The sequence below is a fragment of the Hippocampus guttulatus genome, chromosome 1 (genome assembly GCF_054856545.1).
Source record: "Hippocampus guttulatus isolate MCC_2025c chromosome 1, RoL_Hgut_1.0, whole genome shotgun sequence".
NCBI lineage: Eukaryota > Metazoa > Chordata > Actinopteri > Syngnathiformes > Syngnathidae > Hippocampus > Hippocampus guttulatus.
Window position 1 is genome coordinate 17157503 of NC_141261.1, and position 10646 is coordinate 17168148.

At 41.4% G+C, this 10646-nt stretch overlaps 1 protein-coding gene across 1 annotated transcript; it reads left to right on the forward strand.

Moving 5' to 3' along the window:
* The first annotated feature begins 2849 nt into the window (after positions 1 to 2849).
* LOC147210709 (SAM pointed domain-containing Ets transcription factor-like) lies at positions 2850 to 9219 on the forward strand. The gene is made up of 6 exons (XM_086130524.1): positions 2850 to 3004; positions 5167 to 5590; positions 6740 to 6937; positions 7338 to 7382; positions 7496 to 7618; positions 8614 to 9219. Exons 1-6 carry the CDS (start codon positions 2948 to 2950, stop codon positions 8790 to 8792), a joined length of 1026 nt encoding a protein of 341 aa, XP_085986650.1. The 5' UTR covers positions 2850 to 2947; the 3' UTR covers positions 8793 to 9219.
* Positions 9220 to 10646: the final 1427 nt, after the last annotated feature.

Consider the following 10646-nt stretch of genomic DNA (forward strand, 5'->3'; position numbering starts at 1 on the left):
ATGCACATTCATCGAACCCTTCATTTCTGAAAAATACAAATTCAAGATGTGTTCCTTCAGTTTTGCCGGTGCGAGATGAGAGTTGCTCAATTTGGCATGACAAATCATGCAGATAGGACGCTGAGTCCCATCATGTTCCGTGATGCATGTGAATCCATGTGGTACATATTTGTCCAACCACTTTGGGGTTTTTTTGCTCGACATAGCATGTATTAAAACAGTCTTAAAAAAAAATCACATGTTGACTACTGAGCGAGCTAAATTTCCCACAGCACTGATTGGACAAGCAATGTAATGTGATCATCTGCAGCCAGTGTTGGGCGTGTCATAACCAACTGACATGTTGATGTTGATCGTGTGTCTTAACCTCCATGGCAGGGTCTCCGTCGAACCTCTGAGACCGATTCACCGAACCCAGGTTAAGAACCACTGCTCTAGATACTGTTCTTCTATTGGATGGCGATGCCATCTTTGAAGGCCTTGTAGTGCCCTTGAGACCTTTGAAAGAGAACGAAGGGCCCCATTTTCGTAGAGAGGCGCACATGCGCTCAGTGCTTAAAAAAGAGTGCATCTTCATTTTCGTGGTGGGATCAGTCTTGTTGACTGTCTTAGGGAATTTGGCAGACCAGGCTGCACCAGACTAAGCATACCGAGAGTTGTGTCCGTGACAACAGTATAGTGTATTAAACCCTCTGAATCATTTTAGAACTCAATTAATTGTTTTATTATTAGTATTATCTTGAATATATTTTAATTTTAATTTCACCTCTCTGACTGCAGCACAGCTGTTGTGTGTGTTCGGGTTGTCACAGAGATGCCCGATCGGGTATGGAAGGTGCGGTCTCCACATGCCTACTTCGCAACAGCCAACTCATCCACAAGTGGAGATCATACAATTACTAATGAATGTAGTTTGTGCAATCCAATCTCCTGCACGGACTCCAGCGAGTCTGTTATGCTTCCTCTATGTAGACCGCTCACCAATCCTGCACTGCATTTGAAAGGATTGAGGGGAGCCGTTTTGATTGTGTTCTAAAAGCGCTCGTCTACAAAAGTGATGTAGCGTTTGCTCACGAAAAAAATAAAAATTCCACCGATGCGCACATTTAAGACTGAACTCGACTTGAACTAGGCACGAAAATAGGGCCCTGTGGCAAAGCTGTTACTTGTATTATGGAGGGGGGTGGCAGTTGATGTACAAGTTTATTCGACAGAGAGTTGGTCATAGTGCATGTAAATGCACAGAGTTACAGTGACATGTTAGACAAGCTATCTCTGCCTTTTTTGGCTCATTAAAACGTGAGGGAGAATTGTGTTGTCGCATAGCTATCAACGTTTTGAAAAACAGTACAGTATTGGGAGAGAAAGTTTAGGTTTCAAATTCAGAGGAAGACAGCAACTTGTTATCAGATCTCTTTTCGCCTCGCCTCCATTTATTGGAAAGGAGGAGCCAGGTTACATGCTTGCCTGGAGGCTTACTGGTCTGCATGGGGCTCTTTTCAACGGCTCCTGTCCGACAGCACAATAAACAACCTGAGGAAACATTTGCTGTTCACCCTTATGAGTAGCATGAGGGAAATGTGGACGCTACTCGATCACAATTCGTTTTGATATGCAAACCTGGTAAAAAAAAAAAAATACTAACTCGGGTGGGGGTGGGGAGGGGGGTTATTTAAGCAGCACTTTAGAATAATTGAACACTGTTTAGTCAAAGCAAACATTGACACAATTCTTTCTCACTCCTTCACGACCTGCTGGTCTTTGTTGTTTGACTTTCCAATGAGAGTCTTCAACTTTTCAAAAGAACTCATCAGAATAGTTATATAGGTTTCCATTCATGTTCTTCAACCAATGCGAGATAAATTTTTCAACAATACTCAAACTGGCTACGTTGAACATCCTTAAGATCAAAGATCCCCCCCCCCCCCCCGCCCACCTTTTTTTTTCTCCAGAAGAAGTAATTCTACATTTGTACAGTTGCTTGGTCTGTTAAACCACGCAAAGCATTTTCCACACAGAAAATATTAAGGAGCATTTTGGATTTGTCAACATAACTAATTAAATTATTTGAAAGGAGGAATGAGACCTACAGTAGGTGTCCCCACCATAGCCCCAAATTGTATTTTGGAGTAGCAGTTAAAATTTTGGAAACATCTTCACATTCATCAAGTCTCAAAACACATGAAGAGGTCAAGAAATTCAAGCTATTAACGTTTAACCCAGGCCGTAAAGCATCATCCACATCATAAAAATGATGGAGAAAATACCAAGATGTACAAAGCTGTCATCTAGGCAAAAGGTGCCAACATGTTTTTGGAGTTGAGCAAATAAGTCAATTAGTATTTGTTCATAATGTCAATGACTTAAGTATTAATCTACAACTCAAGACATTTTTCAATAATGGGACCCCCCCCCCACACACACACACGCACACACAAAATTAGACGTCTGCTATGAATTCACCACATGCATTCATGAATTGGTGAAACTAAACTAAGCTACCGATGATACAAGTACCTCTCTTACCATTGTGACGGTTCTGAATTTGGTTTTATGCTTGCATCAAGCGATTGATGTACTTTCAGCTGTGTGTCGTTTTAATATTCCTTTAATATGCTTCACAAAAGCCTTACTTAACTTGAACGTTTGCTTATTTCAATAACTCTTAAAAAATTATTATTGCTTCAGTTTGGGCCAAATAGGCCCCTCCTTTTTTGGTTCACACCCCGTTTTTCACAACTCAAATTAGAAGTCAGGCGCTTTCTCCTAAGGGCTTGATATCAAACAAGGTGTCCCAGGGGTTGACGTGGATTGAAGCAACACAACTCTAAATTAACAAGGACCTCTGTATGACATACAGCTAGTTTTTGCCTTGAGGCAAGTGAGTTTGAGCGCTGCAGCAGAGTGCAAAACTATTTCAGGGTCGGACGCAGGCAAAGTGGAGCAGATGCATCAGGAGGGGAAAGTGATCTCCCCTGGCGCCCACTTTGAGCCAACGGCTATGGTAAGAAATTTCCAATACAATTAATAGAACAATGTTACATCATACATTCTATCCTTGTTGGACCAAAAATGGCAAATACTGTATGCTGTGGTGCCAAACGGAGTAAAATTGCATGATTTAAAAAAAACAAAAAACAAAACTATTTATGTGCAGTACTAAGTTTTGCGGTGGAATGCTTGTTATTATTTTCATTCATGAGATATACCATACAAAAGAGCTTCATAGAATTGTTATATTTGCTCTTTGTGTTATTCCTTCAGTGTTGTTTTACATCTACAAATTAACCTTGAGATCAGGGGTCACCAACCCTCTTGAAAGTGAGAGCTACTTCTTGGCTACTGGTTGAGGCAAAGGTCTACCGACTCGATATATCTGTCTGAAATAACAAATTGGCTCAATTTATTTGGCAAAGAATCATCTCATGTCAACTGCGCTCACTCGCTTGTCTCCAAGAAAGCTCTGGTTTGTTCATGTGTTCCAATACTGACCTTTAAACTAAACTAGGTTTTTCAAAATATACAGTATTGTCATTAAAGTTGAACCTCATTTCACCGTACCCCATTTACGTTTTCACTCCTTCAACATTCACATTCCAAAGTCCCGATTTCTTACAATGCTTACAACGAACACATTTATAATGTAAACTTCATTATGAACACCAGATTTTTCCCCAAAAAATAGTGAAAAGGCCTTCATTACAACGAACCTTGGGAAGCTAACTGCCGCCGTGACCTTGCTTATGAACAAAATGTACAGGGCAGGATTCCCCTTCGTTGGTTAGCAACGCTACTGTTCAACTCGGTATGTTGTTGCACGGCGCAGTCCTGAGCACATCGTCTGAAAACATGTCTGGTAAACGGAAGCGAATCTTGCTGTCTGTGAAAGTTGAAATGGTCTCTCACTTTTGAAAGGGAGTCTCCCAGACATCGGCGGTACTGGCAGTTATCTTATGACGGTAACATTTGCTGATTGAATATTTTGAGAGGTGAAGTCAGAACGCTACAGTTGTTTGGTTCATGTCTGATCAAATCATTTGTTTTTCATACTGTGCACACGTATTTGTAATTGCCACGTTTATCTTGGATTACACGTTCATTTTTTACATCTATAAATGTTCATACTGTACTGTATTATACATCGTAGTTGGCAGCCATTTTATTGGAAATAGTTACGATGAACTACTGTTATAACGTACAGAGTTGTTATGTCCCTCGAGGTACGTTGTAATGAGGTTCGACTGTTCCACATTTACAGCAGTATGATTTAAAAAAAAAAAAGAGTAACAAAAATCACTAAGTGGCGCTATTTTATTGTATAGCACCACATGAGAATTGCACATTCTAGCTGACGAGGCCCGCGGGATACGCATGTGGTGCTTGGGGGCTCCCTGGTGCCCAAGGGTACCATGTTGGTGACCCTTATTTGAGATTAATTTGTTTGTGACAGACTGCTGATTCTACGCATCTTGTTTTATAGAGATTTGACGTTTTGGTTCGAATAGTTTTGGGACGTTATTTGCTGTATAGTTTGGTGTGTGCACTCACTCGCTCTCACACTCTCTCTCTCTCTCTCTCTCTCTCTGCTCACACACTCACATCGACAGAGAGAGAGAGTAACTGTTTACTTTGGAGGAAGGAATATCTAGAAGAGCAAGTTTTCACTGCAACCAAACTTCTGAATGGCAGTCAGTGGTGCATCCAGTTGTTTAAGTCACGCTCATTGTTATCCACTCCCCCAAACTATAAACAGAATTGTACCTTACTTTGTTCTAAATTCTCTTTCCTTATGTCCGCGAAAGAATAAGTGTCCATTTTGTCCACATGATGAGTTCTGTGCTCTTTCTCACACCTGTAAACTTGTTCTATGAACTTGAGCTATTGTGCTCAGACATATTTCGATGCGTAATCCAGATATGTTGATTACTATGTGCCGTCCTAATTCAATGAATAAAAGGAGACAAAAAGCAAATTGGCCATGGAATCGCTGCTCTTTAAATGTGGCACATTCAACACAGCATCAATAACTGCTTGTGAATATTCTCATTCCACGGGTCATTTCATTCGAAGGGTATTGAATTGATTGCAACTGGACTGTTTTGGCTGAATGTATATGATAAGCATTATTTGAGTGTGTCTTCAAAATCATCTGCTTTTCTTTTGCAGCCTTGCATAAATTTGAGCATGGGGAGTTCGGGTCATGATCACATGGGCTCCACAGGACGTTCATGTCTCTGCTTAAGTCCCCCATATGACGGGGATAGGATTCGCTGGGCGGAGGAGACAGAGGATATCAAACCTTCCCACAGTTTGTTGGGCCTGCCAGAGCTTAGCTGGCCACTTGTGTGCCTGACTGGTAATGATGGGTTAGCTCCTGAAGATCTGAGCATGGCAGAGGCTGCTGCCCTTCCTGCTCAAGGTTTGGGGAGTTCAGAACCAAGCCCACCCATACTCAGCCCAACTCAGAACACTCCCATTGAAGTGCAGGGTATAGCAGAGGAATATTGTCTGGAGCAGGTCCAGTCAATGGTGGTGGGAGAAGTGCTGAGTGATGTCAAGAAAGCTTGCAAGCTGCTCAACATTGCACCAGGTACAACTAGTGGTTTCACGTCAGATTATATAGCTTTTGGTGGAACTTCAAATACTGCACTGCTCTAGCTATGAATATGCGCACACGCCTGATGAGCCTCTGGGGACCTACACACCTTGTGCAAACAGACGATCTTCACACCTCCCTTTTAACTGACAGCCTGAAAAATCTTTCACCGTGACGCTGATTGTTTGCTGTGTCAAAGCACATGCCGTTCCAGAAATAATTTAGCAGCCACACAAATTTGTTTCTGTGTTTTCTATGATGAAACCTCAGAATTGGTACCATTTAGAGTTTTCAGAGCTCGGACTCCAGCCATTGGGACTCAATTCTCTATCATTTTTAATTGGATTTAACAAAAACTAAAAGACTTGAGACTGGACTTGGATTTTGCTTGAGACATGATGTCTTGACAGACTCGATTGCTTGTTCATTTTATGTTTGGTTTAAATAGCAAAACTAAAAACAATTAAAGCTATTCAGCAATCTAACATCGTGCACACTGGATGGCACTGTCATGATTGGATGATTAGCCTGCCAAACATTGAACCCTGTGGAACACCACACCACAGTGGATACAGTAGGACTCAGAGCGCACAAGGCCAACACAAAAAGTCCTGCCGGCCAAATCGCATCTCAACCATTCTAGAACACTACCATTAATGCCCACCTGGTGCTGCAAATGAGCCAACAGATTACTGTGGTCCACCGTATCAAACACTGCAGCCCAGTCCAACAAAACAAGACACACAGTATCCAGTGTCATGAGCCACGAGGATGTCATTAAAAATGTGTAACATGGCTGGCTCTGTGCTATGAAGCATCTTAAAATCTGAATGGAAAACCTCCATGACATTACGTTCATCAAAAAAGATTTCAGCTGAGTATACTACATGATACAAACCAACATACATACTGTACAAACTATTTTCTTGTAGTGCAATTCAGCTCAGTATTGACACTTCGTACATCGTAAGGTTGCATGAAGGAACTATTTATTCTAATTTTATTCCTATGATGTCATGGGCCAACCATCATAATACCCATAATTCCATCATTTATTTGTCGGGTATTTTGGCCCAATGACACAATACCATGACTTCCAGGGGTATATTTCGTCAATAGTCTTGTTTGAATTTTCCTCCACAGACCCGCAAGAGTGGAACTGCATGCACGTTTACAAATGGCTGCTGTGGACGGAGCACTTGTACCGACTGCCACAGATAAGCACGCTCTTCAAGGAGTTGAGTGGAAGGGACTTGTGCTCCATGACCGAGGCGGACTTCAGAGAACGTTCCTCGCAATTTGGAGACATGCTATATGCTCATCTCGACATCTGGAGATCTGGTAAGATTTGAGGCAGGTGGGAAATCGATTCTGGCCTCGGCCTTCCTGTGTGGAGTTTGTATGTTCTCCTCGTGACTGCGTGGGTTTTCTCCGGGTACTCCGGTTTCCTCCCACATTCGTGGTAGGTTAAAGCAACACTCTAAATTGTCCCCAGGTGTGGTTGTCACTTGTGAGTGTGAGCGCTTGTTGGTTTATGTGTGCCCTGCGATTTGCTGGCAACAAGTTCAGGGTGTACTCCACCTACTGCGCAGACAGCTGGGATAGGCTTCAGCACGCCCGCGAACCTCGTGAAGATAAAGCGGATGGGAAAAGGATGGATTGATGGAACTGAGCTTTGCTGTGATTAGTCAACGCTGTGTGGGGAAAGCTGTTTGATTAATTTTGTGTCGCTTTCTATTAGCTGCAGCAATGAAGGACCAGTGCCCACCAGAAGACTTTAAGTCAGGTAAGTAACTAATTTTTACACATTTCTGCGTGGATTTACAACAGTGATTGCACTAAATAGGTAAAGCTATGAATGCAGTGACTGAAGTTCTACTTTCTTTTTGTTGTTTTTAGCAAACAACAATTCTTGGTGCAACTGTCCCAGCCAGCCCATTCACTTGTGGCAGTTCCTTCGGGAGTTGCTCCACAAGCCGCACAACTACAGCCGCTGTATCCGCTGGATTAACAAAGAGAAGGGTAAGGACTCGAGAGCTGCCGTCCACTGAGACAGTGGGAAATTTTAATATGATCAAGACAATGTAAATTAGGTTTGATGACGAGCTGGTCAGGTTTGAGTGATCTAACACTTTTGAATATCTATGTTTCTCCAATTCAGTGATTATTTTTATACCAGAAAAGATGTTATCCTGAAACAATATACCGTACTTGTAAATGTAAAGCTGAGCGGTAAGTCTTTAAAATACAGTATAATGCCTTCTTTTTTTCCCACAAAATTAATGTTGAATTGTACTGGTAATCTATTTCCCTTTTCCCCCTTTGCTTATCCAAAAATAAATACAGTACATAAATGACAATACTCTTAAACAAATTTTCTATTTGTTGTTGCTTTGTTTCCAGTTACTAAATCAACTTGCAGCAACCTCCACAGAAATATGAGTAAATATCATAATTTACAGACGACATGAAAATTAGGGCTTCTTCTTGGAAAAAAATGTCCTTTTTTTCCAAAACTTGCAAGTAAAAATTATAGCCTACTTGATAAATGAATATTTTTTAATGCTCTCAGAATTGCTGGCAGCCCAGTTCAGAGTGCACAACACCTCCTGCTTGAAGACAGCTGAGATAGGTCTCAGCATGCCCACGACCCTTGTCAGGATAAGCGGATTACAAAATGGCTAGATGGATGTTTGAAATGCTCAACAATTTAACATAAAAAAAGGAGCGCTATCAAACTGCATTGCTCGGCTAGTCTAAATGTCCATGGTTGAAATGTAATGTCACAAGCTCTCTCAGCTGCTCTTTTCTCATATAGTGTACAGGTGAAGCAAAACGACAAATATTTGCGACTTGAAAGCACATACCTTGGAGTAAAAAGTTTCCAACATGATAAATCACTGGTTTTGCAATGAATAACTGGCCACCATGTCTTGGGCAATGTTAAGCACGAGTGAGTCTGGTTGAGATGTGGCCTCACCCATGTGACAGTGACACTTTTCCCCCTCTGTCCATAGGAATTTTCAAAATAGAAGACTCAGCTCATGTGGCCAGGCTATGGGGCATCAGAAAGAACCGTCCAGCAATGAACTATGACAAACTGAGTCGATCTATACGCCAGTACTACAAGAAGGGCATCATTCGAAAGCCGGATGTGTCACGCAGACTGGTCTACCAATTTGTTCACCCCATATGATCGAGCCGTTTGCTGCATCAGGAGGTCACCAAGCTGAAAAAAAATCTAAATGTGCTGGACATAAACAAAATAATTTGTAATCTCTCTGATGTATTTGAGCTTTCATTTTATTTGTAAAGACTGCCTACTGAAAAGTGCACTTCTGCCTATTACAGGCTCACATGAAAATTATTATATTGTTTTATTGTTTTAAGCACACTGCAGACATCTCAAGTCATTTTGTATTGGAGGCTGTAAAAAGGAAATACGTTTCTCTCAACAAACAAAATGGGAGACTAAAATATGAAAAGAATAAAGTTGGCCATTTCCTCTTTTTGTGAGTGAACATAACAATTGCAACCGTTTTGTTTCTTTTTCTTCTATGTCACCTTTGCAGGGGTATCTAATTCATTTTCTGTTGTGGGCCACTTGTACTTACAGCAGGGGTGCCCACACTTTTACTTATTAAATGACCAAGTTCAAATGATCTACCTTTTTTATTTATTTGTACATAAGTATATTTCAGATTATTTGTTGGTAAAATCTTGAAGAATCTATTTCAAAAAGAATTAGCCTGACAATTACTAACTCTATGGGGGGGGGGGGGGCTTTACATTCGTCACTATATACCAAATGTTAATCAAGTGAGAAGTATATGACACACTAATGATTATCATTTTGTATTAGTCAATATCATTTCTGATCCATTTTCCGCTTTATCCTCACATTGGTCATGTGGGGTGCTGGAGCCTATCCCAGCCGTCTTCGGGCAGTAGGCGGAGGACACCCTGAGCTTGACTTGTTGGAATCACTTGACGAGTGAAACGCGTTGTCCATGAAATACAAAACACTACATGTCTTGCCACATTACACAATGTCAGACTTTGAAAAATGTGCCGGACTCTCGCGTGCAAACTTTGACGTATTCGTCGCGCATACGCCTGCCTCCTGAATCTTGTTTTCAGTAACGCCGTGATTGTCTGTTGCAGACAAGACTGGCCAGCAATTAAAACTAAAAATGACATCACTGTTTCTTTGTATTTTTAATGTCGTAGTGATAAGCAACTCAATATTAGTATTTCACAGCACAAAAATAGTGACAATGAGAAAATAAAATAATAATACATTTACTTTTAGAATGGCATAAACATCTTGGTGGGCGGACACCGAGAGATATACAACACAGCCATCTTTCCGAACCGGCTGGATTGATTGTTCGTGAAATGGGTGTCCGTAGGTACTTTGTTATCTTCTCTGACTGTACACGAGGTGGCAGTGTTGCTTGAGAAATACTGTTGAGATGAAAAGGGTTGTGTTATGAAAGTGTTTGGCTCCACTCTGGCATTGTTATTTTGCCTCCCGACACCACATACCTAACCTGGTTAGGGGACGATTAAAGGGACGAAGGAAATTCCACTTCCGTCCGTGCTTAGTCCGCCCTAAATAAATAAACACAACTTCTCATCCTCCGTCCTCCGCCCCAAAATTGGTCCGTCCATCCAGGGCCTAAATGCACATCTCTGCTGGGTAATGCCCATCTCTGGTATACAATCAGTTAACCGTTTCATATCAACAGCATATAGTATGAAGCCGAAATGGAAGGGAGACATATTTTGTGTCTTGTGTATTCTCTCTGTACGTCAGTGTGATCTGTCTATACACATACCTGCATCCACATAGTATAACAAAGATAGTAGGATATCAACTTAGCAGAAAACGTTTCATACACGGGCATGAGCAAGACTAAAAAGTATGCACAGGGACACATATTAGACTACACACGACCTATCATGAACACAATCAAAAAGACAGGTCATGTTTACACTTACAGGAACCGAGGTCTGGGGATCAAGCCGAAGACTGAAGTCTGAGCAC